We start from the raw sequence: 26739 nt of genomic DNA, 5'->3' as shown, positions 1-26739 counted from the left end.
CCTTCACTCTCCTTTTCCCCGCTCCAGTCTTCTCCCAAGATGATTCCCTCTGCCTAATAATCATATGTAGCGCTTTCTATCAGGGGATCTCAATGTTCTTTACAAAGGCACTCACTATCATTAGCACCAGATAGGGAAACTGAGGCACATATGGGCAAAGTGACTTGCCCAAGGTCACCCTGCAGGCCAGTGGCAGAGCTGGGAATAGATCCCATCTCTCATTAGTCCCAGTCCAGTGCTCTTTCCACTAGCCCCCACTGCCCCCAAGAGCAGCTGGCTTGCTTAAAGCCAAGAGGGGTGGAAGCACTGGTGGGAGACTGTCAGAGGACAGGGTCTCCCATCCCAAACTTGAAATGAATAGCTTATCGCGGTGGAGATTTTAAACTCCTTTTACAAAAAAACAAAGAAACCCTCCTGTTGCAAAGGAAATGCAGGCAAACAGGAAGCAATAGTTCGTTCTAATAGCTCTTGCCCAAGACTGAGTTGTGTGCAAACAATGGGCTCCTGATGAGAGGGATTTAACTAATAACCATCCTGAGTCACTCCCGGTTGTCTCCGAGGAGTTCTGAAGAGCCCTGGGGGAGGGGTCAGAGAATAGGTGACAAGCCGATCCATAGATTTTCAGCCCAGAGGGGACCTTCAGCTCCATCCGCAGGTCCATTACACCTAGGTGGCAATGGAGCTGCAGATGAGCCTTTTGCAATGGGGCTTCTGCCCCGAATGCTGCACGGCCCCATCCTGGTGTGAGAACACAGGGTAGGTGTCGTTGCCCAAAGCCTTGCAGTGTGTAGCCTGGTCTTCCTGCTCCCACAAAACCCTTTTCCTCCCTTCTGCCCGCATGGGGTTTGCAGATTGTATGTTTCTCCAGTGCCCCTAGCTTTGGCTCTTCAGAAAGGGCCTTTGCTACCTCCTTCCTCTCATGGAAGTCCAGTGCACTCCACCGTTCCAAACTCCTCTGCCAATGGACAGGAGACTCCCTAGGAGGACCAGAATCACCATGCTGGATCAGGGCAGGGAGCCATCTGTGCTGCCTCCAGCTAGTGCCAGCTGTTTCAGAAGGTCCAAGACCCTCACTGCTGATAGTTGTAGGACCACCATCTTCCCAGCCCCCCATTAGAGGTTGGCTTATGCCCTGAAGCAGCAAGCCCAGGACCAGACCTTCCGTGGCTTCACATCAGCATGGCTCCACTGAAGACAGTGCTGCGACATTGATTGACACCAGTTGAGGATCAGGCTCTTGTGTTTTTTTTTTAAGGTCCTTCCAACTCTAACCTCTCCCATCCTGCCTGATTTCCTCCTCCCCCAATGGGTAAATAGTGCAGCTGGTACCCCCTCTCGCCAGCAAAATGCCAACAAAGTTATCCATTCCCTTTTGACAGTGTGCCTCAGGAAAGTTCACTCTGCAAATTAATCCCGGTTGGTTTGTATGGCAACATGGTCATGTGGATTGACATCTGGCAGACAGCTCTTCCTCGGAGCTGTCATCTCTCGTGCTGGTATTTCAGCAGCAGCTGCTATAAAAAATACACCCCCAGAGTTTCTATCACCAGTTGATATATGTTGTGATTTCTCCTTTTGATGCTGCCTCTTATGGAGCATGGAATTATTTAGTATCTGTCGTGTGACGTCTCCTCCAATTTGCTCAAGGAGGGCAGGTATTTGGCCCAGTTTTGAATGTCCAGTGAAAAAGTTTTTGTTGTCTCTCTGCTGAGCAGTCCTAGGTTTCAGGGCCTTGCAGCTCAGCTGCTCATTCAAATGAGGTGAGTGCGGGCTATTAGTACAGCTTGTATGCCCCAGTCCCTGAAGAGAGGTGGCCACAAACAACATGTAGGCAAACCCCTCTATCAGGGATCTCAGCCCAAAAACCAGTGCTTCGTGCCCACTGTCCTGTCCCTTCAGGGGAAGGTGAAAAAACCCTGCAGGGGGCAGAGGTAGCATAATTTGCCCCCAAGCAGGGCTCATCCTGGTCTTTAATAGAGATTGGCTTAAACCTTGAAACATACCCTGCCAATGTTTCTGTTATCGCTAATTATGATAATGCTGGAAGTTCTTGATCTCCATATAAACATCCAATCACTTTTGGAAGCTTGTTCAATTCTGAACCTCAACAACTTCCAGTGGCAGTGAGTTACACAGGCTCATTGTATTGCGTGGAAAGTATTTCCCTTCACTGGCATTGAATTTGCCCCCTTTCATCTAGTGTCCCCTCGTTCTTATGTTAGGAGGCAAGGAGAGCAGATGTGCCTGATCTCCCTTCTCTAGACTAGTCATTGTTCGATAGATGTGTTTCCTTTCGAGTGCTCAGCCTGTACGTTCTCTCAGAGCCCAATCCTGCACCACTGGAGTCAGTAGGAGTTTAGCAGCTGACCTCAATGGGAGCAGGACCAGGGGCTTAATGCAGCTTTACTAGATGGAATATGTCACCCATCTGTGGGAGCCATCCCCCTCCCCACTCACACAGTGTCACTTTCAGCCAAACATGATGTAACCTGTGGGTGAGTGTGGGTTACTGTGGCAAAGTACCTGCTTCTCCTCGGCTGGCTCAGTCCCTTTTTGCCTTGGAGACACAGGCTTGGGCAAAGCAAAGACTTTCCCGGCCACGCAGAGTCTGGCTGATCCTTTTCTCAGTCAGTCCCTTGCTGTTTTTCTCCCCTTCTGGGGACAGAGTGCAGTCTTCCTTGCTGGAAGAGTTCAGAGTCTTGCTGCACCTACTCGCTGGCAGCTTCTCTGCTTCTCTCACTCCCCCCCGTTTCCCTGCCAGGCAGGGTTTAAAAAGGTCTCCAGCAATTGGGGCCAGCTGATCCTAATTAGTTCCCTGGTAACCCCTGTTCCAGCTGAACCTAATTTCTCCATGGCTATCTCCCCTCAATGGATAGGGAGAGGCCTTTTAACCCCTCTGGGACTAATTACTACCCCTCCCTTGGTAGCTATTTGTCCTGGGTTTGCCACATATACCCCCCCACCCCGCTCAACACTACGGGGTTGGGCTACTTGGGTCGGAAAGCAGTGCACCCTCGACAGGCCATCTGCATTGCCATGTTGGGTTCCAGACCTATGCCGTACTGTGAAGTGGAAGGGTTGAAGCGACAGAAACCATCTTGTTACTCTCGTATTTTTGTCCTTGTTTTGGTGAATCCACTGCAAAGGGGCATGGCCCGTGACCAGGATAAACCTCCATCCAAGTAGATAGTAGCGGAGGCTTTCTATGGCCCATTTTACTGCCAGGCATTCCTTCTCCACTATGGCGTATTTCTGTTCCCTAGGTAGGAGCTTCCTACTGAGGAAGAGGACGGGGTGTTCGTCATCTCCGACCATTTGTGAAAGCACCGCCCCCAGCCCTACTTCAGAGGCGTCCGTTTGTAGAATAAACTCCTTCCCCCAGTCTGACAGGTTTCAGAGTAGCAGCCGTGTTAGTCTGTATCTGCAAAAAGAACAGGAGTACTTGTGGCACCTTAAAGAGTAACAAATTTATTTTAGCATGAGCTTTCGTGAGCTACAGCTCACTTCTTCGGATGCATAGAATGGAAGGTGCCACAAGTACTTCTGTTCTTTTTCCCCCAGTCTGGGGCTACTAGTACGGGGTCTGTACAGAGGGCCGACCTCAGATCTGCAAAAGCGGCTTCGGCTGCAGCAGACCATTTTACTATATCTGGGCCCCGAGCTTTGGTTAGGTCCGTTAATGGGCATGCCCTGGTGGCAAAGTGGGGAATGAACCATCTATAGTACCCCACTAGTCCCAGGAATACTCTGACCTGTTTTTTCCGGAGTGGTTGGGGCCACTTCTGTATAGCTTCTAACTTGTTGAGCTGGGGCTTCACCACGCCCCTCCCCACTATATACCCAAGGTACTTGGCCTCAGCTAACCTGATTGAACATTTGGAGGGATTTGCAGTCAGTCCTGCCTTCCTCAGGGTTTCTAGGACTGCTTCTACCTTCTCCATGTGTGTCTCCCAGTCGGGGCTATAAATGATGACGTCATTGAGATAGGCAGCCACGTACTTTCCATGGGGTCGTAACAGTTTGTCCATTAGCCGTTGGAAAGTAGTGGGGGCCCCATGCAACCCAAAGGGGAGAACAGTGTACTAATATAGTCCTTCTGGAGTTGCAAAGGCCGTCTTCTCCTTGTCGGCCTTAGCCAGGGGGATCTGCCAATAGCCCTTAGTAATGTCAAGGGTAGACATAAATTGTGCCTTTCCCAGTCTGTCAATCAGTTCGTCTATCCTGGGTATAGGGTATGCATCAAATTGGGACACCTCATTCAGCTTGCGGAAGTCATTGCAGAACCTCATACTGCCATCCGGCTTAGGCACTAAAACCACGGGACTGGACCATTGACTATGAGATTCTTCGATGACTCCTAAGGCCAGCATCTTTCTGACCTCTTTCCTAATCTCCTCTCTCTTGGCTTCTGGGATCCGGTATGGCTTGACGTTCACCTTCACTCCAGGCTCTGTGAAGATGTGATGGTGAACCTCAGTAGTCCTGCCTGGCTTTTCCGAGAACACATCCTGGTTGCATTTAAATCAGGCTGATCACTTCTGATCGTTGTTCCGGAGTCAACTCCAGGGATATTCCCACCAGGTTGGGCTGATTGCCTTTAGGGGATGGTGCCCCCAGCACAACCACTGGAGCTTCTCTATCCTGCCAAGGTTTCAGCAGATTTATATGGTAGATATGCTCCAGCTTCCGGCGACCTGGCTGTCAGACCTTATAGTCGACTTCTCCTATAGCTTCTATTACCTCATATGGCCCCTGCCACCTGGCCAGGAGCTTGCTCTCCGCTGTGGGTATGAGCACCATCACCCGGTCCCCTACCTGGAAATTCCGGGTCATTGCTCGACGATTGTAGTACGTCCGTTGTGCCCCTTGGGCCTTCTCCATGTGTTCGCGCACAAGGGGGGTGACTCGGGCTATTCGGTCTTTCATCTGCAGCACATGTTCCACAATGTTTCTCCCCAGATTCGGCTGTTCTTCCCAGTCTTCTTTAGCCAGGTCCAGTATGCCCCTGGGGTGTCAACCATATAACAGCTCGAAGGGGGAGGATCCAGTGGAAGCCTGAGGAACTTCCCGTACGGCAAACAGTACATAAGGCAGCAGGGCCTCCCAGTCTTTCCCGTCACGACTAATCACCTTCCGTAACATGTTTTTCAATGTCCTATTAAAATGTTCGACGAGGCCATCGGTCTGGGGATTGTAGACCGATGTTCTAAGGGTCCGTATGTGGAGCATGGTACATAGGTCCTTCATCAGTTTAGACACAAAGGAGGTCCCTTGGTCCGTCAGGATCTCCTTAGGTATTCCTACTCTGGAAAAAATCTGGACTAATTCTTTGGCTATGGTCTTGGACATGGTATTCCGTAGGGGAATGGCCTCGGGGTATCGGGTGGCATAATCTAGTACTACCAGGATGTACTGATGGCCCTGGACTGACTTCTCCAATGGCCCTACTATGTCCATGGCTATTCGCTCAAACGGAACCTCAATAATTGGCAGAGGTACCAGAGGGGCCCTTAAGTATGGTCGAGGCCCATGTATTTGGCATTCCGGACAGGAGGTACAATATCGCCGGACGGCCGCATAAATGCCAGGCCAAAAAAACCTCTGTAGAATCCGATCGAGGGTCTTATCTACCCCTAGCTGGGCCCCGAACAGATGACTGTGGGCCAGATCCATTACCGCTCTCTGATGCTTCCGTGGGACCAAGAGTTGTTCTATGACTTGCTCTTGGACGCGGTCTACTCTATATAGCAGATCCTTCTTAATCATTTAATATGGCCCTGGGCCCTTAACTTGCCCCTCCACTGGGACCCCATTTACCTTGACTACTTCCTTATGAATATTGTGGTATATGGGATCATTGGCCTGATCCTGACCAAAATTCCCGCGTGCGGTCCTTATTTGTCCAAATTTGGGGGGGGGGGTCTACCTCCGTCTCCCCCTCGGGGAAAGCCCCTGGGGAACCAGGTCCAATGATGGAGTTGTTGATGGCCGACCCAGTCCCGCTGTCAGCTGAGCCCCTTCTTTCCCCTGCCAGCGTAGACTTCTGGTACTGGGTCAGGATCCTCGTCCTCCTCCTTTTATCCGCCCTCCGTTCCCTCCGAGTTTTCCTAGACTTCCCCGGTGGGGAGAACAAATTCTGGCTAAACTCATGGAAGGCGGGGGGAGGGTCACCTATCTGGACCACACCTTGGGTCCCAGGGTCATTATTTTCTTCTACCTTGTCCCCAGGGAGTAGGCTATCAAACCCCAGGAAGTCTCGTCCGATAAGGACAGGGTAGGGGAGTTTTGGAACTACTCCCACCGTCAACTTAGTGGGGTTTCCAAGCACTTCTATGCTTATGGTTGGATAATAGTTGACATCCCCATGCACACAGGATATTCCCGAGTGTTTGGCCTGGGATAGTTGGCCCGGCCTGACCAGCTTCCCTGAGACTAACGTGATTGCACTTCCCGAGTCTATTAATGCTGTGGTCTCTATACCGTTCATCTTAATGGGTCTAGTGTATCTATGAGGGACCATTGCAACCCTGACTAGACTTATTAGATCACATGGTTCCCCTATATCTCCCAGTTCACATTGCATAGGCTCTCCTAGGTTTGGGCATTGGGCAGCAATATGCCCCAGTTCGCCACAGGCATAGCATCGGTACCCCGCTCGGGGCAGCCCCCTATTTTTCGGGCTGCTGGGATTTATCCCCCAAGTCTTTCTCCCCCAGTCCTCCAGTCTCTCCGGGACTGCTGGCTGCTCTTCCACCTCCTTCCTCCCCTCCATTGTCCGTCCTGGCGCTAGGGCAAACCGGGGCCTCGGCGCAGAGACTGGTCTCCGATTCTGGCGCCTTCCTTCCCCGGTGGTCCGAGAAAGTTCTTGGGCTGCTAAGTGTCTCTCTACGAGAGCAACTAGTTCATCATAAGAGGAGGGATCATTTTGGCGGACCCACCCATGTATGTCTGGTGGCAACCCCCTCATGTACCTGTCCAATACCAGGATTTCCACTACCTTCTCTGGCCCATGGGTCTCGGGGCGGAGCCACTTCCGGGCGAGGTGTATCAAGTCAAATATCTGGGACCTTGGTGCTTTGTCATCCCAGTACTTCCACTCGTGGAAGCGCTGGGCCCTTATGGCCGGCGTCACGCCTGTCCTCGCCAAGATTTCCGCCTTCAGCTGGGGGTAATCCATAGCTGCTTCTGTGGTCATGTCAAAGTAGGCTTTCTGGGCCTCCCCACACAGGAATGGAGCCAGGAGGCCTGCCCACTAGTCTTGGGGCCAGGCCTCCCACAGGGCCGTCCTCTCAAATGCAAGGAGATATGCCTCTATATCATCGTCTGTTGTCATTTTCTGTAAATAGTTGCTCGCCCGTAGCAGCTGGGTCCCCTGGGCCCCGTGCGTCAGCGTGGCCAGGGCTTTCAACTGGTTCACTACTCCATTCAGGGTGGCTCGATCTTGGGCCACCTGGTTCATCAGCAGCTGGTTTGTCTCCTGTTGGACACGTACTGACTCTTGCTGGGCCGCCACCTGTACTCTGGTAGCCTCTTGTTGGGCCGCAGTGTCTTGTATCAACGCCTTCACTACATGCTCCATTTTTTTTTTGTGTGTGTGTGATTTTACCTTGCCCTGAGGTGGCTTGCCACAGAGCCTCACTCACTATGACATCCCGCTTCTAACACCATGTGTGGCAAAGTAGCTGCTTCTCCTTGGCTGGCTCAGTCCCTTTTAGCCTTGGAGACACAGGCTTGGGCAAAGCAAAGACTTTCCCGGCCACTCAGAGTCTGGCTGATCCTTTTCTCAGTCAGTCCCTTGCTGTTTTTCTCCCCTTCTGGGGACAGAGTGCAGTCTTCCTTGCTGGAAGAGGTCAGAGTCTTGCTGCACCTACTCACTGGCAGCTTCTCTGCTTCTCTCTCTTCCCCCCTGCTTTCCTACCAGGGAGGGTTTAAAAAGGTCTCCAGCAATTGGGGCCAGCTGATCCTAATTAGTTCCCTGGTAACCCCTGTTCCAGCTGAACCTAATTTCTCCATGGCTATCTCCCTTCAATGGATAGGGAAAGACCTTTTAACCCCTCTGGGACTAATTACTACCCCTCCCTTGGTAGCTATTTGTCCTGGGTTTGCCACAGTTACATATTCCCCCCTGCGCCCGAGCGCTAGCCGCTGTGAGTCTGTTAGAGCCTCAGCTAGGGAGCTTTTGCTTTTTAGCGCCTACTGCAAACACTCTAGAGGTTCCCCGGTTCAGTTCCTGGTGTGCCCACCAGGAGGGTAACTGTCACAATGGCAACCCACACCCTTCAGGTATTCAGGGCCGGGTCCAAAGTCCACTAAGCTCAACGGACAGGTTCCTGTTACTTCCCTGGGCTTTGGCTCAGGGGCTGTTTGTGGGTGTGATGGGGTGTACGCCGTCTCCCACGGCAGAGAGAGGGTTAATGAGAGCATGGGCACTCAGCCAACCTGGCTGCACCTGGAGGGAAGGTGGGGTAATTCTATTACCAGGCCCACTGGGGAGGAGCTGGATGGCTGATGGAAGGCAAAGAGGCTCAAAGCAGCAGGGGAGAGAGACATGGACACACAGCAAGCCTGGGGAGAGGCAGACAGGAGACGGGCCGCCAGGGAGAAAGCCCTGGGAGGTGTCAAGAGCAGGTGAGAACGTTGCAGAGCCTGGGAAGAGGGTGCAGAGGAGCAGGGCTGGGAAAGGCCTTGAGACAGGCTCAGCTAGGAAGTAGCCCAGCAGGTCTGAGGGAGCAGACATGAGCTGCTTGCTCCAGGCCCCCTGGGCTGGCACCTGGAGTAGAAGGAGGGCCTGGTGTTCTCCCACCGGCTACGGTGAAGCTGGTGTGAAACCTCCTGACACAAGGGGCAGGAGCACTGGTAAGCCTACAGTGGAAGACCTGGCGTGAGACCATTGGGGTTGGTTTTCTTGGACCCGCTGTTACCCCAGAAGGGACTATACATGCTCCGGCTGTAGGGCCGAGTCCTGAGAAGCAGGCCACCGCAGAGCTGTGGATAAAGGGTGGCAGAGGAAGAGAGCCTGCTATCCTGCACCCAGCCACGAGGGGGTGTGATGGACAGTGAGTTGTCTTCTGGGGTGGAGTTCCTTATTTCACAGGGCAGTGGTAAATAGCTCACGGGGACCCCCCCTCCCCCCTTGCACCACGCCTCTCCCAGCTGTGAAGGGCAGCCCTGGCATCTCTGTGCCATGTCAGTGAGCCTCCTTGAGAGGGCAGCCCGGTAAAGCTCAACAGAGCGTGTGTTTTGATGCTATCTGAGGCACGGCGGGGGGAGGTGCCCCAGGTGTCGTGCGTGTGACATTTCAGCAGTTCCCTTTGACAGATGCTTCCCTGCCCCACATCAAGCCCTGGCTAGCCATAGTCAGGTGGGTGAGCAGGAACGTCAGAGCGAATAGCAACAAACTCGATAGCAGAAAGCCCTGGGGGAGTGGAAGGAGCCGTGCTTAGCATCATTAGAATAGCAGTGCACCTTGCGATGCTCCCCTGGGATCGCTGGGTCAGAAGCCCTAGAGCCAATCTCTGCCCAGCTTGGTGGCTGGCAGGTCGAGAAGTGGCTATAATGGTGCTGAATGCCCGAAGCTCAAACAGGAGGAGTGCTATGCCAGGAATGCCAGTGGGAGAATGTCAGGTTTCAAACAGGGCTCCTGCTAGGCTCACTGCTGGGCCGTCCACATCAAAGAGCTGTCAGAAGCGCCCCTTCGGGTCAGTCCCACAGGACCAGCAATCCTAGGAGGGCACTGGCTCTGCTTCTTGAAGGACGCCCAGAACCTCGCCAGCACGAGCGATATGCCCACCCAGCCACTGATGTGGTGAAATAGCAGGAGCAGCAAACACAAGTGCCGGGGAAGGATCCCCCTAGAGGCTGAATGGGCCATGGCAGACGGAACTGCTTTGAGACAAGATAGGGCATGTGACCAGAAAGTCATTGCTCCTGGTCATGGGGTCCTTGGGGATCCGAGTGTGAATGTGGACGTGCAGTCTGGTCACGGGGTCCCTGGGGATCCAGGTGCAAATCCTGACACATGGCCTACACATGGAGTCCCTGGGAATCACGGGGCACATCCTGATGCACAACCTGGGCGTGGGATTCCTGGGGATCCTGAGATGAATCCTGACACGCAGCCTGCAAGTGGGGTCCCTGGGGACCTGGAGCGAATCCTAATGCACAGTCTGGGAATGGAGACCCTGGGCATCCTGAGGCAAATCTGGACATGTGGCCTGGGTATGGGGTCCCTGGGCATCCTGAGGCAAATCTGGAGGTGCAGCCTGGGCACGGGGTCCCTGGGTATCCTGGGGTGAATCCTGACACGCAGCCTGTAAGGGGGTCCCTGGGCATCCCAGGGCCAATCCAGACACATAATCTGGGTGCAGGGTCCTTGGGGATCCTAGTTCAAATTCTGGGCATGGGTCTTTGGGGATGCTGGTGCGAATCTTGGTGCACGGCCTGTGTGAGGAATCCCTGGGGATCCAGATGGATCCTGACATGTGGTCTGGGCATGGGGTCCCTGCGAATCCTGGGGTCAGCTCCTGACATGCGGACTGCAACCCATTTCCACTAGCTAGTTTTGCTTTTGCCCGGCCCAATTGCTTTCAGGCTTGCTGTACTTTGCAGAGGTGTCGGCCGCCACTGCTGCCTTTCAGCACCAGGCTGGGGGCTCCTTCCCCACCTCTGAGATGCTGAGTTGGCTTCCTGGAGACTGCAACCACAAGCCAGAAAACAAGAGCGAGAGACTCTTGTGTGGGAGCCACACACCAGATAGAGAGAGAGCGAAAGAGCCTGGTTTTGGCCCTCCCTTCCCAGCTTACAATGCAATCATGCTGCAGCCTGTGCCAGTGACAGCGATGGACGTGCTGTGGGTATCCCTGGTGGCTCTTTTCCTGATGGCGCCCAGACAAGGTACCCAGCCCTCTCTCCATCCCCCCTTCGTTCCCTTCTCTCTGGGCCAGGATCCCCATGGGTTGAGCCTCTCGGCCGAGCTCTCCAGCCAAAGCACTGTTGTAGGATCCGGCCCTTCCTCTCAGCCTTCTGCACTGCACGCTCTCTGGACCAGGCCCTCAGCTGGGGTAGGTCTGGGGACTGAAGTCTTCCCTTCTCCCACATCATGGGCACAGTGGGGGGAAGGTCTCTAAGCTGCCGTCAGGTGGGCAATATGCGAGGCCCCATCTCCTCTTCTTCGCCCACTTCCTCATCCCCTCCACCCCCTCCCAGGACACATGGCACCCTGCAGAGCCAGCCCCCTCATCCCTTCCCAGCAAACACCCCAGCAAGGGCTGGTGGGAGGGAAGAGACCTGGGCAGGGATGTCCTGTTCTCTCCCGCCTGCAGAAATGCTGTCCAGCCCAGCTTAGCGTGGTACCTAACCCTGACCCGTGTCGGGCAGCCAGTCCAGATAAGCTCCTGTCCCCCACACTCCTGGAGACAGAGCTGGGATAGGGAAGAGTGGCCATGGGGTCCTGAGGTGGAACTGGGGGGATCCGTCTGGCACAGAGGGAGGTGAGACTGAATGTTGAGCCGTGCCAGTGAGGCTAGGAGCCCGGGGATGGTTACCCGGGCAGAGGGACAGGCTCGGAGTGGGGATTGCCAGACAGATGTGGCTCTAGAAATGGCCGTTCTTATGCAGAGGAGTCGGGCAAGGTGCAGAGGTGTTACCTTAGAGCTATGCTCTGCTGTGGGGTCTCCCTATCAATATCAGAGCACCCCCGGGAACAGCCATCACCCTTTCTCCTCCAAACACCACCTAAGCTTGGAACAGAAGCCCCCTCTCCCCCTTCCCCGTAGTGCAATCCAGTGAGGACAAGGCACCTGAGCGACTTCTATCGGGGGCCCCAGTGCCGAGCTGATTGCTTCAGGGAAGCCCTTCCTGCTCCCCACACACCGCAGTCCCTTTGGGCATCCTTCAGGCTGAGAGGATGAAGGGTTTTCCAGATGAAGGGCCAGGCGCACAGCTGATGTAAATCAGCATAGCTGTATCGAAGAGCTGGCGCCACGGCCATTTACTCTAGCTGGGGATCTGGCCCCTAATTAAATTAATCAAAGCACTATATAGCATCAGCGTCATTATTTATTGTTCACCCAGCCCCACAAATGCGCATGGCACTTTATACAAAACAGATCTCCGCCCAGCCAGCATATAAATCCACTTGTTCTGACTGTTATTATTGACTGACCTATTATTGTGGTACCGTTTGTTTCCTGTGTAACTGTGCCAGCTGCCACAGCCTGTTTATTTCTTAATCGGTTTCTTTGCTGCTCGCTGCAGCCCTGTGTGTAATTGGGGGCATGGTGCCTTTTCTTAGAGCAGTCTCCTCTTAAAGTGATCTGCGGGCGGGGCCCTGGGAAATGAATATTGATGATGATTTTATGTGAAATGAATTTATTTTTTTTTTGGATGGTGTGGGGGAGAGGGAGAGTCTCATCTCACTTCTCAGTGAGATGGTTTCCATTTCACAATCTACTCCCCTCTTGCCCCATCACAACTGCTGCTGGTTGTCCCCCTCACTCAGTAGAGAGAGACCTAGGATGGAAAGAAGCCTGGACTTCCATAGCCCTAAAGATCAGCACTGAGCCCTATTGCTGGTCTCTACTGCCATCCTTCCTGAACCTGCATAACTAGACAAATTCAGTCTCCAGGGCTGTCCATTTAGAGCCTTTTCCCAGCACTAAATTCACAATGAATTAATTATTATTAATAGCCCAACTTTAACCCCCGCCCCAGATCACCATGTGCCTGTTGAGTTCGGTCCTTTATTCTTAATCACTTAATCACTGGAGACCATTCAGAAGAAAACAATGCGGGAAATTGTTGCTAGAATCCAGTCCTATTGTTATTTCTTAACTATCCTGCAATGGCTTTATTGATGCAGTAAAGTCTCAAGGGACCAAATCGTCTTACGGTGTAAACTGATCTCACTCCATTGAGTGTGTTGATTTATACCTGCTAAGGATCAGGCTCATTATACTGTATCAGCAAAGCTATGATCGGATATTTAAGAAATAATAATAGGACTCAGTTCTAGCAACGCTTCCCTCATTATTTTCTTCTGATCATCCATTTCCATGAAATCATCTCAGAGTAAGAAACTGCTAGCCATGTCTGACCTATTGACTTTGGCGCACTCGATGAAGGTATCCCGATGTAAACATGGCATCACTCATTTAACAAAATCGATACATCAACAATCAGATTAATAAGCACTTCGGGGCAGGGATATTCATCGTATAAAACTCCAGCGCTATGGAAACAATTAGCAGCAATAATACTTGCTTTCTTTCCTCAAATCATTATTAAACTAAATATCACACCGTGAGATTAATGCCAGGCGTGATGTCCATTTTAGTCATTTGTAGAAAAATCACCTACCCTCTCCTGTTTCTGTGTAATTGGTGTTGTTGAGTTGGGTATTATATTTGGCAAGAGAAGGATTAATTCTATCTTTTAAATGCATTTTATATCCCTAACAACATAACACTTGGTAACATGCAGGGCTAGGTTTTTACGGTGTTTAAGCACCTAATTCCCATGGACCTTAGCCTTATTATATCCTCTTCAATGTGCTTAGAAACAATGACTAATAACGAATATCATATTATAAAACAATACTATGTTTTAATATATATTGGTCTATATGGAAAGGCTCTTGCATTCTGGAATACAGCTAGTACATAACGCATTTTCTGCACAATCTCTCAAATTAACAGCAGGTTATAGAAACCTCTTGAAGTCAACAGTTATACCAGGGATCCAGTTTTCCTTTGACCTTTACATGCAATAGCTTGCTGTTCTTGACGATTGCGTTAAGAAAACCTTCCCTCTGATCTGTCCATTGATGTCATTTTAGCACAAGAGCAGAAATATGTCGCCATATTATACAGAAGGCGCTGAATGCTGAATGTGTTCCTCTGGCTGACAGTTAGGGTGACCAGATGTCCCGATTTTATAGGGACAGTCCCAATTTTTGAGTCTTTTTCTTATATAGACTCCTATTACCCCTCACCCCGTCCCGATTTTTTACATTTGCTGTCTGGTCACCCTACTGACAGTTACGGCGAAGGTGGATTAAATATGTATATACGGCCTCCATCACTGTAGCATCTGGATACTTCACTATCATTAATATATTTATTTCCACAGACACCCCAGGAAGTAGGGATGTGCTATTGTACCCATTTTGCAGAGGGGAATGGAGAGTCAAAGTGACCTATTCCAGGTTATTGAGGGAGCTTGTGGCAGAATAAGAAATTGAACCAAGGTTTCTTAAGTCACAGGCTAGTAGCCTAAGCCCTGGGCCATCCTGACATGGGTAACATGAAGTGGTAATAAGGGGATAAGTATCAGATCAGATTTGCTATGTGCATTCCATTTCAGACACTGGGCACGGGCAGGCAATTCTTCTGCGTTGTGTCCTTTCCCTGGCCAAAGAAAACCCTTTCACTCCCTGTCGCAGTGGAAATACCCTGACTTTAGCCACCGGCCTACATCCCCTGCAGTGAGGAAGTAGAATAATTAATTCAGACAGCGTAGAATTTCTAGTGATAAACATCAAAGCATTCACAGGCGGAGAGTCTGCAGCTCAGCCAGACTGTCTACTCCCTGCTAAAAACCCTTCATAAAATGCTCGGTTGGTATATGTTATATCAACAAAGATCCTGGGAAAGCCAGCAAGGTTAGAGTGAAGGAGACAAAACTAAAATGATACAAGGCCCCAGGGGCATAGCTTACCCAGAGGGAATGAGATAAGAGTGTTTAGCCTAAAATAAAGCGATGTTAACAATGAGATCTATTAAGCCGTGGCATTGCCTCCCAGGGGAAGTCCTGTTGCTTGGAATAATTGGAGTGAACAGAGCACTCAAGGAAGCAGGGGCTAGTCCTGTGCTGTCTGGAAATGGATGAAGTGACCTGATTTTTTAAAACCAGCGTTGCTGGTGGTGCTGTCAGTTTTTCATGCATCATCAGTCGTGGGCACGAATTAGAGCAGCTGCCTGCAAACCAAAAGGCAGCTGGGCATCCACCTGCCATTTTCTAAGGGCACAGTCTGTCGGCATCGGTGGATTTAATAATTAGGCACGCAAGGGCTCTTCCATCTCTGATTCTGACAGCTGCAAAAGTGGCTGCTACATATTCCATTTTTGGGCGCCCAGCTGGGCACCTCTTAGGCCTGTTGCTTGGAACTGTTGAGCCCGGACGACCCTTGGACCTGTGGCGTTAAGACACGGCCTCACATGGGGCACTCGGTGTCAGTGGCTGCTTTTGAAATTTTGTGTCTATGGGCCAGATCCTCAGCTGGTATGAACTGAACTTTGCTTGAGGGGTAACTGCAAAGTCAGACAGATCTCGCCTGCAGCAGGCAATTTCCTGCTCGCTAGCCTAGCTTTTGCTTTGCTGTGTTTGGTCCCGTCTCACCTGGTTACAACCAAAGCCCCTGCTTGCATCCCAGGGTTCCGCTGTCCCGGCATTCACCCCATTGCTCCAGAATCACGGCTGTCATTTAAAAAGAAGAGTGTTTCTAACCCTTCGGGTCATGAGAATAACACCAGCGATGGGAACTGAGCATCACCAGTGCAGAAATTCCTGCCTGAGGGTACGTCTACACTGCAAAAAAAGACCCGAGGCAGCTGACTCAGACTCTCAGGGCTCAACACTACATGGTCAACTGATTTGGAATTATGCTTCAGGGCTAAAAATAGGGCTCGGAAACCCAGAGAGGAGGGAGGTTCTCAAAGCCTGGGATGCAGCCCAAGGTGGAACATTTACACTGCAATTTTTAGCACCCTAACATGAGCCCAACTCAGTTGACCCGAGCTCTGAGACTTGTGGCTGCTGGGGTTTTTTTGCAGTGTGACGTATTCACTACAGTTACTGCAGAGATGGACATTACTGTCTGGTATCTTTTTAGTTCTTCTAGTCAGTCTGTTTTTGCCAGTCAGTTTCCTTGCTTGACAGTATCTCAGTGGGATTCTCTGTGGCTGGTGATTGACTCCCCCACCACTGCTCTGTCACCTGAGGCTACTGGCAACAGCTTAAATCAAAACTAAAGACTGGATGGCTCTGGAGAAAAGAAACGGCACGTGAAGGCTTTACCTGAGTGTGCCGAGAGCCTGAAAAAATAGCTCTACGAGGTGTGAACTGCCCCGTCCTCCTCAGCCAGGCCTCAGGGATTCTGGAGTTCAGCATTTCCTCTGTGCTGTCGGCCATTTTGTTGCAGCCACACGCCCGGCATTTTGTTTTCTGGCTCCCTGACCAGCTGGGACCTGCCAGCAGCTACCTGTTGCTTGGCAGCTCTCCCAACAAGAGGGAATTAACTGGGTGACAGGACGGGATCCATGGAGCCAAGCAGCAGGAGGTCACAGATCCGGAGTCCAGGAGTAGCCAGGGAGAGGGGCAGCCAGAAATGTAGGTCAGAGACCATGATGTCTGTCTGTGTGGGGGCAGGGAATGGGAACCCCGGGTGTCCCATGGTGATCGACTACATTAATATTGCTGCAGGGCTCAGAGGTTGTTGCCACAGGTTCTGGTCCTTTTGTGAGAGGAGCAAATGTGACACTGCTTATACCCCCATGGATCCATGTCCGAAATGCCTCTTCTCCTGGAAACCGTCAGCAGACAGAGCTGGGTCTTTGCACCTGATGCTGGGTAGGAGTCGGAGGGGGGAGTGGATAACCTAGGCAGTCTCTGACTGACGTGGGCCACTGGGGTAACCCCCTCCGTGCTTGGGCAGCTGGTTAGTTCCACTGCCCAGCTGATCTCACCATTCTAAAGTCTGTTTTGCTTTTATAGCCGTAGCTGCAATGTCTCTTTTCTCAGTGGCAGGCCGTAACTCCTTGTCTCAGCACAGCTGACTTCTGGAAGCACTCTCTCCCACTCCCTCGTCCCCCATCCATGGGACCCCTTGCCCATCCTTCCAAACTCTTATCGCGTCATTAGCCTGTATCTAAGACAGTGTCCCTGAACAGGGGGGCCAGGCTACACAGGACTGTGCCACTCCCCCATTTGGGACTGTCACCCTAGGGTGCTTTAAATGAGGGGCGCCTGGCTGCCCAGTTCACTCTTCAGCCCTGGCTGCGGTGGCACGAGGAGGTTGCATTGCTTGCTGACGTGTTTGTGTCACTGGGTTATTGTAGCCACTCTCCCTGATGAGCAACTCACTGGGTTAGCGCTTGTGATTCCCCGAGGAGGAGGACTAAACTGAACACACTGGAGAGTCTCACTCTGCTTCCCAGCAGGGGCTCCAGTGTGGTTCCAGAGCGTGTCTGTAGCCTGGTGCACAAATTGCCTTGTGTGGATGCAATCCGTGCAGCCCCCACGCTGGGTTATTGGAGCCCCTCCATGTGGCTTTGCCTGCGTGGGTCAGAGCTGCAGCTGGTGTAAACCAAAGAATGCTGATGCACACTATCTGGAGATAAAGCCCCTAAATACCTTGGGAGTTAGGTTGATGGGAATTAGGAACCTAAATACCTGTTTTCTTTGTCCTCCCCCTGGCAAACACACTCTGAGCATGAAGGGCAATTCAGTCACAATGAACCAGGCACCAATTCTGCAAACACTTAAGCACCCGCTTAACTTTAAGCTTGTGAGTTGTCCCATGCTTAATGTGAAGCCTATACCTAGGTGTTTGTGAGATCAGGGCCTGTGGCGTGTCAGTTATTTGATCACTTTGATTACACAGGGCAGCAGAGCAGAGAAAATGCAAGGAACCCCAAAACCTAGTCTATATAGTGATGGTCCAAGTGTAGCTATCTGTATGCCAGGGCAGCTTATCACCGGATGCAGAGGTTCTCAACCTGTGAGACACCCTCCGGAAGTGGGTCATGGTCCATCCTAACTGGGTTGTGGCTAGAACTGGATGGAAATTCTGATTTTGACAAAAGATGGACGAGTGCTGGTTGGAAAATGGAAACACTGTTCCTGCTTGGAAATTTTCAACATTTCGATGAAAGATGGAAGAATGTCATCCATGGATTCCCCCTTCTCCAACATCTCTAGTGGCATTTAAGTGAAAGGAATTGACAACCTAACGAATACATGCAAGGTCAGATCCTCAGATGGTTTTCACCAACTTCAACAGAGTTATGCAGTTCAACACCACAGCAAAGGATCTGACCCAATCAGGGGCGGCTCTACAAATTTGGCCGCCCCAAGCAGTCATGCGCGGGAGGCGCCCCGGAGCCGCGGGAGCAGCGGACCTCCCTCGGGCATGACTGCGGAGGGTCCGCTGGTCGCGCGGCTCAGCTGGACCCCCCGCAGCTGCGGGCGGTTCGCTGTTCCGGCGGCTCCGGTTGAGCTGCCGCAGTAATGCCTGCGGGAGGTCCAGCCGAGCCGCGGAACCAGCGAACCGTCCGCAGTCATGCCTGCGGCAGGTCCACCGGCCCAGCCTGCCGCCCCCCTGGGAAACGGCCGCCCCAGGCGGGTGCTTGCCCCGCTGGGCTCTAGAGCCGCCCCTGGACCCAATGTGCCTCGTCGACATGAATAAATTCAGGCCAGAATTTAGAAGGTTTCTGACCATCAGAGGGGTATTGTTCTGGAAGAGTCTCCCCGTAGGAGTTGTGGGGCCAAACCTCTTAATTCATTTTAAGAGAGAGATGGCCTAATGTATGAGTGTGATTGTATGACAGGGTTGCCTGTGGTTGTGGGGGGGCTGGGCTCCAGAGCTCTGTGTCTCACTTTGGTTTATGTCTTTTGCTCCTAAAACTCATGCTTCAGGGTTTCAGCCAGCCGCCTGCAGGGGGCAGGAAAGGATCCCACCACAGTGTGTTCTGGGAGGTTTTGTATCTCCTTCCTCTAAAGCAGCGGTCCCCAACCTTTTTAGGACCAGGGACCGGTTTCGTCCTGCCCCCCAGGACCCTCCACAGTCATGCCTGCGGGAGGTCCACCGGCTCCAGTGTAGCTTCCGCAGGCATGCCTGCGGGAGGTCCAGCTGAGCCGCGCGACCAGCGAACCGTCCGCAGTCATGCCTGCGGGAGGTCCACCGGAGCCCCGGGAGCAGCGGACCTCCCGCAGGCATGACTGCGGAGGGAGCGCTCGTCCCGCGGCTCGGGTAGACCTCCCGCAGGCACGCCTGCAGAAGCTCCACTGGGTTGGTTCGCGGCCCGGTTTCTAAGAGGCCGCGGACCGGTACCGGTCCGCGGACCAGGGGTTGGGGACCCCTGCTCTAAAGCATATGGGATGGTCATAGCTGGAGATGGAACATTGGGTTCAGAGGTCTATGAGGTGTGGCACCTACCATTTTCTCTCCCTCAAGTGCTTGGCTGGCTCGTGCTTGCTCATGTGCTCAGGGTCTGACTGATCACCACCTGTGGGTTTGGGAATGAGTCTTCCTCCAGGTCAGATTGGCAGTGACCGTGGAGATTTCAACTTCTTCTGCAGCATGTGGGTGGGGGTCACTTGCCAGGATTATCTGGGTGTATCTCACTTAATCATTTCCCTGTCACTGCGGGGGCCTTGGACACTGGGGTACCTCAGTCCTTCCTATTCTCTGCCTGTGGCACATAACAGTCTAGTCTCCGGAGGGCTGTAAGACTTTGGTCCAATTCCAGTTGCTGGGTTTAATGTGCAGGTGGTAGGGGGTGATGGTGGCTTGTGATCTGTAGGAGGCCAGACTAAATAATCTGGTGGTCCCTTCTGGCCTTAAACTCTATGGTTCTAGTGAGGTTGTCAATTCTTATGATTTGATTGCCAGTCTTGCAAAATTAGTTGTTTTTCTTCAACTCTGAGCTCTTAGAGTCATGTTATTTGGGGAGAATCTCAGCTTTCATTGCAAAATAAGTTGCTAACACTCACAGTTGAGGAGAAAAGCTTGAAAATGTGACCAAAAAATTCATAAATGAGATAGCAAATCTAAAGAACCTAAAATGGATTTTTTTTTAAAATCTCATGATTATTACGCCAATTTCATGATGCGGGGTGGGATGTTAATTTTTGAACACTTGGATTGGCCATGCTGCACCTATGGTTTGGTTAAAATCTAAGTCACAATCACTTTTGAAACACAGATGAATTTTCAGCTGTTTGGTGGGTCACAGACCCTGACCTCCCAAAAAAAAATTAATTGAGAGTTGCTGGTCTGGCATATCCAACAGGGACTGGATATCCAGAATTCTTGATTCTGAACTCTGCCACTAATTCTCTATGAGTCCTTGAGTAAGTCATTTAATCTCTGAACCTCTGTGTGCCCACCTACAAGTGTCAACTTCTACAGATGCTCCTGGCCCTACTCCCTCCCACCCTAAGTAAGACCCCTATTTGCCCCTGACTTGGGGAGCAGGTGGTTCTTTGCCACTGGGGGTTCCTGCACACTAGATAACTCTCCTAGCTTCTCCTTTAGGGCAAGTTCTGGCTTCTTTGCCTTGTCTGAACAGCGCAGAGAAAAGGCCAGAGATCTGGCTCACAGCATTCCAAACTGCTTGAGATGATAGTGCCACCATCAGCCAAAAATCATGAGGAGGAGTGGAGAGGTTATTTTACCTTTGTACTTAGCACTGGTGTGATCACTGCTGGAATGCTGTGCCCAGTTCATGTATCCACAATTCAAGAAAGATGTTGAAAAATTGGAGACAGTTCAAAGAAGAGCCACGAGAATGATTTAAGGATTCAAAAACATGCCTTACAGTGATACATTCAAGGAGCTCAATCTATTTAACTTAACAAAGAGAAGGTTAACAGGTGACTTGGTCACAGTCTATAACAACAAATATTTAATAATGGGCTCTTCAGTCTAGCAGAGAAAGATAGAACACGGTCCAATGGTTGGAATTTGAAGCTAGGCAAATTGAGACTAGAACTAAGGTGTAAATGTTTAACAGTGAGAGTAATTAACCATTGGAACAATTTACCAAGGGTCATGATAGATTCTCCAGCACTGACAATTCTTTAGTCAAGGTTGGTTGTTTTGCTAAAAACTCTGCTCTAGGAATGATTTTGGGGAAGTTCTATGGCCTGTGTTACACAGAAGGTCAGACTAGGCCATCATATTGGTCCCTTCTGGCCTTGGAGTCTACAAATCTATGAAATTTTCCCATGGAAAACTTTGACTTTTGTCAAAAAATGGAAAAATGGGTTTCGGCCAAAAAATTAGTTTTCTGATGAAAAAATATTTTTTAAAAAAAAAAAGGAAAGCAGAGACTTTCCACGCACACACAAATTAATCAGTCAGAAACCGAGATTTCCATTTGAAAAACATTTTGGTGGAAATTTTTCAATCATCTACAATAATAATAATAATAATAATTAATAAATTATCATGATAATAATACAAAAAACTCAAAGCAATACAACAGCCTTAAGTGAAAAGGGTTATAGACGTGCAGATGATGATAATGATCTGTTAGCTTATGGGGCATATGCTGTAAACACGTTCACCCTGCAGATGTTCGTCTGTGTGTGTTTATTTCACTGACTTTTCTCTGGCATTCATCAGATCCAAGCACATCATGAACATTAATGAATTAAGATCCCTTTTTTTCCATTCCCTGGACCTCGGTTTAGTCCACATCCCGCCTCCCACGTCTGATCATGGGTCAAAGCCAAGCTGTGGTTTTTCTAAGCCTGGCCCTGCTCCAGCTCCTGTAGATTCCTCTCAAAAAGGAGCCACTCTCTGTGCCTAGCTGATCTGTCACACAGAGCTGAGGGGCCGTTATGCAGAGATGCAGGTGCAGAGAGATGAAGGCTTTGGAGAACTGAGGTGATATGGGGGAGGGCAGGGAAGTCAGCAGGAAACAGGATCCACTCTGGGCTGTGCTGCTAAGCTACAGAAAACAGGTAGCGTCTCATAGATTTACTCATGCTGAGTAGCACCTGTCTGCAGTCCCGTGTAAGCCCAGTGAGCCAGATCCCCAGCTGATGTAAAGCTGTGTCACTCCATGGGAGTCAGTGGGCCAGATCCCAGCTGGTGCAAATGCCCCTTCAGTCCTCAGACTCTGCTGAGCCTGCTGGGACGCTATTCAGCAGAAGGAGAAGCAGAATGGTCTGAATGAAAGCCCAGGCTTGGGAGTCAGGCTCGCTTGCAGTTAGGCCTTGGGATGATGGTCCCATGCTCGCTGGAGTCAATGGAAAGGCTCCCACTGACTCTAGTGAGCTTTGGAACAGGCCTTTAACCTCTCCAAGCTTGTCTTCACAGCACAGTCAAAGTTCCCCTGAGCCAATGACTCATCAGGCTGACGCAGTTAAAGCATGTCAATTTCACACACAAAGGAGTGATCACATCCAATTGCCTTTGGCTGCCTTAACCCAATGGGCCAACTACTCATTTTGCAGCTCGGTGAACTGGAGGTGGCCTCTCGGAGTGAGATCAAGCGAGACTTGAACTCACATCCTTCAGGGTTGTAATCAAGTGCCTTAACCACTCAGTCATGGCTCTTCTTAATTATTAACCAGTTAGTTAATTAGTGAGTTTATGTTCTTGTGCCTCCTGCCTGGGGATAATAACACTCATCCTAGCGTGTGGGAGGACTTTATGCATTTGCGTTCTTAAAGATCTCTGAGCGACGAAAGTCCTAGCAAGGGAAAATCTTGTTACGGGTGGGAATAACAAGGAGGGAAAGAAAATGAAAGACCCAGTACTCTCAGAATAAGCTAAGTGGAGCTGAAAAGAGAGATCAGTCGTCCCCAGCTATGAGGATTCAGGAAATTCTTGTGTGTGCAATGAATCGTCGGGCCTGGCGTGCGGAGGAAAACAAGGCCAAGGATAGTTGTGCACTCTATTTCCAAATTCTGCCCAAAGGGACACAGACAGACTAAGCCAACGCGAGGTCTCAGTTCCTCATCAGCAGAATCGGAACAATTTCCCGAGTCGCTGCCGTCTTTGTCCTCCTTTCCCCCCGAGGCGAGGCACTGGGAGAGCCCTGCTTTTGTTTTAATCCTCAAAGATGTATTGGTGCTCACTCTCCCTTGCCGTGTGTGCACATGACCCCCTGTTGAGTGCAGCGCCTTTCCGTGGAGGCAGGAGCAGATTCTGTTCCGTGCTGCAGAGTCAACTCAGAGAGGTCGGGAATCTCAAAGATTCAGAGATGATCATTTCCACCTCGGTTGCTCGGGCTGCATTTGTGCAGGAACGATTCTTGTTCTATACAGGGCTGTTGACTGCATGCAGTTCGTGCCTTGCTGCCAGGTAAAATCACTGCGTGATGCCAAGAAGGTGTGTAATACGTTGCTGTTAGTTTTTGTGTTCTGTATCCCCATTGTGCTAGGTGCTCCACAAACCCATAGTGAGAGACACTTCCTGTCCTGAAGAACTGACAGACTAGATGGGGAAAGGAAGGTTTTTATCCCCGTATTCCATCCTTTCTTCTCTAATAACAGTGTTCCTTAGAATGGTTTTCAGTGTCCTGAGCGCTGGTTTTCCAGAGCCTTTATCATTAGTATGGTGGGGGAAGGAAATGCTTTCAGCTAAGAGATGATGCAGTGGAAAGTTACAAGAAAGCTGGCAGCAGATGCAAAGGAGAAGGCTCTCACTCTGAGATTGTGGGAAAGAAAGTGAGGTATCCTGAACAGAGAGAACAAGCAGGGAAATGAAGCTACACAATGTGGATGCAATTTAGAAATAAGGAAGATAACTTTGCCCCCGATCTTTAAACAAACAGGGTGCCAGAGCATTGGGATGGGAGAAAGGGTTAGAAGAACATAATTAAAATGCTAGAAATCAGGGAGAAGTCCTTCACAGGTGACTGAGGGTAATAGCAATAGATGCCAAACAGGAAGGCATGGACTGGATTTCCAGTCAATGTGAAGATGGGTTATTTCCCATAAACCCCAGAGCTCACCCACTACTTCATCTCCCTGGTACTTTTGCATCCTTTAAAGTCTAACACCAGTTTGTCAGAAGGATTGTCTGAGTCAAAACAGCATCTGCAGTGCTGCTTGCTAGGATGAAATGATTTGAGGAGTGGGTCTCCATCCTCATGCTCCAGGGCATACACTGGTGACCAGCAGGGGTCAGGAACACAACTGGGTGAAATTATTCATCGGCAACTTTTTCTGGCATACAATGAAAATTCCGTAACTCCAAAACCTTTCATGAGTTCATGTTATTTTCACCAAATTGTTTTCAGTCAGGAAAAAAATACATTTTAAAAATTCAGAGAAAATTGAAATATTTCAATTTTTTGGTTCAAAATGACTTTTTCTTCCAACTTTCCTTTAATTTTATGGTTTTGAAAAAACATCAAAACCATTTTTAAATGATGCAGACATTTCATTCTACCCCAAACTGGCAATATGTAAATCAAGATTGGATTATTGTTATTATTATTTTATTTTAAATGCTCTAGGAATTATTTTAGGGCAGTTCTCTGGCCTGCGTAACACAGGTCAGACTAGATAATCATAGTGGTCTCCTCTGGCCTTGGAATCTATGAATCTATGAAAAATAGTTCTGTGTGAACACTTTGATTTGCAGAATTTTTTTATTTTTGATTCAGATTGAATCAATTCCCTTCCCGCCATCCTCTGCACCCAATTATTCAGAATTTCCAGCAAATCAAAAAATCCATTATTTGCCCACATCTGATTAAGAAGGCCCCTCCCTCCATGCTATAATGATTGTTATTTTGATTATTATTTGTGTTACCCTAGCACATAGGAGCCCTAATCATAGACCAGGTGCCCATTGTGGTAGGTGCAGTACAAACAGGAGCCGGTGGCCACTGTCAGAGGTGGGGCAGCAAAAACAGCTACAAGGAGACGCTCTGCAGATCAGGAAATAGTCTGAAAAGGAAAGACTCTACCAGGTTGTCTGTCATTGTGTTGTCATAAAGTGGGCTGTTATGCTGATGAGATATTGACAGTTGCAGTTATTCCTCACGTCGCTTTCTTGCTGTGCAAGGCCCTTTGCAGACATGGCATGATCCCAGCTCCAGAAAGCTTACAACTGAAATGGACAAAATTCAAATGGTTGGAGTGGATGGGGGAATGAAGGGATGGGATATCAAAGCAAAGGGTTGGGTCCTGATGCCCTTACTCCCAATTGGGTCACTCTTGGTTCTACACGTTGTCAGTGGGCCATCCAAGGTATGGCTCACTGGGAATAAAGGGTACCACAGCCTGGTCCGAGATGTGGGGGTTGGCAGGAGGTTTGCTAGAGCTGATATAGGGAGGAATCCCATTGTCCAGTCACATGAACAGGTTTGTTTATGGTGAGATCGCACCGGGAGCTCAGTCGAAGGGTGATGAGAGGAGTGAGGAGGATGGTGAGTGCGGGATGGGGCTGAAGGGAGAGGACTGGGAAGGGGGATTTGAAGGAGAGCCCAGCTGCTGGGTGCATTGGAAAGGAGGAGGCCATCCCAGCTGGAGGGAGCTACTAGGGGAAAGGGATGCCATGCCAAGTCTTCGCCTAATGTGAATCATGACTGCTCTAGTGAAGTTACACCGGTGTGGTGCCGTTGAAGCGCAAAGGCAGAGGTGTAGATGTGTGGGCTGTGTCAGCACAGGGCTCGCTGTAGCATTTCTCAGGGAAGCCACATCGACAGACGTTTAGTGACTGAGTCTTTTCCGGGAGCTGGTTGCCATGTCACTACCCCTGTACCCCGGCCTGTGCCATTCGACTGCTGTGACTTTCCCAGCAGCTCAGAGCCCCAGTTGGGCTTTGTTGTTTTTTTCACCAACTCCCTACAACACATGCACAGAGGTGAGCCCTAACCAAGCTAACTGCCATTACCAAGCTCAAGGATAGCCCAGGGCTGACTTCATTAGCTTCAGAGAGCTCTGCTCTGGTGGAGCTTGGGAGCTTATCCGTAGTTCTATGGAGTTTAGGAACTCCTCAGGTGATCTGATCCCCATGATCATCTGACGGCTTCAGATGTCCTCCAAGACCTTCAGCTAACGAGGGCTCATCAGACTGATGGGTTCCCCCACAGTATTATTGGATCTTGATGTATTTGGGTGCGTGGGACCTTCCCACCGAACAAGAAAGAAACGACCAGCCTCTGAAAACATACATAAACATAGCTAAGACAGTGTTAGACAGCATTAGATCGACGGAAGAATTCTTCCATCGACCCAGCTACCACCTCTCCGGTAGCTGGATTAACTACAGTGATGGGAGAACCCTCCCACTGGCGTAGTGAGTGTTTACGCTAAAACACTATGGTGGTGTATACCCTCAGATGGGCTCCACATTTGCAGCAATCTACTCTATCACACTTGATTCTGTCTGTCCAGCCCATTCTAACAGTTCCATGTTTGTTCCAGTCCAGGCAAATACAATGTCTCCTGCCGTCCCCTGGAACATCACACATGGCGGACATGGGAACACATCTGCAGAGCCAGGTGAAGACACAGCGGGCAGGCTGGGGGAAGCCCCCTTTTGTTCAGTGTGTCCCTCTCCATATGGAAAGGACAGGACTTGGGGCAGCAGACAACAGGGGGGGGGGTCCTTACTCAAGGTGATAGACACAAAGACTCTGTAGTCTCCTGGATCTCTAGCACCCAGGCTGAGTCTGCCAAGGGAGAGATTGCTGACTCCATCATAGCGAGGAGATGGAGCAAAAGCTGTGATGGGTGAGCGGCTCCAGCAGTACTGGGAGATGGGGGTGCCCAGGTTAGGACATGCAGTAGCACAGTGACCCACTGATATTAAGGGAAAGCGGGGAGGTGAGGGTAGCTAGGTTATGCATGACAGCCGCCCAGCACTCCTTGTGCCTCGGTGGGTCTCCTCAATGCTGAGACCAGCTGGCCTGTAGGCGTAGCTCAGAGTTGTTTTTTTGAGGTCACCATGGGGCGCTCACGCACTCATCTGTGACATTTGGGTTGAAGAGG

General features: G+C 50.5%; 1 protein-coding gene across 6 annotated transcripts in view; it reads left to right on the top strand.

Moving 5' to 3' along the window:
- Positions 1-10621: 10621 nt before the first annotated feature.
- The window catches only part of CD6 (CD6 molecule), a 28873-nt gene continuing 12755 nt past the window's right edge, over positions 10622-26739 (top strand). For 2 of the 6 annotated variants that reach the window (XM_039533305.1, XM_039533303.1), the window contains exons 1-2: positions 10626-10893; positions 26173-26250. In XM_039533305.1, the coding sequence (XP_039389239.1) occupies positions 10671-10893; positions 26173-26250 (301 nt within the window). In that variant the 5' untranslated portion in view covers positions 10626-10670. Of the gene's footprint in view, positions 10894-16252; positions 16387-26172; positions 26251-26739 lie in introns of those variants that run through there. The other 4 variants (XM_039533308.1, XM_039533306.1, XM_039533304.1 and 1 more) reach the window with 4 other exon arrangements.

Source organism: Mauremys reevesii, linkage group 4, assembly GCF_016161935.1.
Source record: "Mauremys reevesii isolate NIE-2019 linkage group 4, ASM1616193v1, whole genome shotgun sequence".
Taxonomy (NCBI): domain Eukaryota; kingdom Metazoa; phylum Chordata; order Testudines; family Geoemydidae; genus Mauremys; species Mauremys reevesii.
The sequence above is the reverse complement of the archived record's forward strand: the minus strand, read 5'-3'. Positions and strand labels throughout refer to the sequence as shown.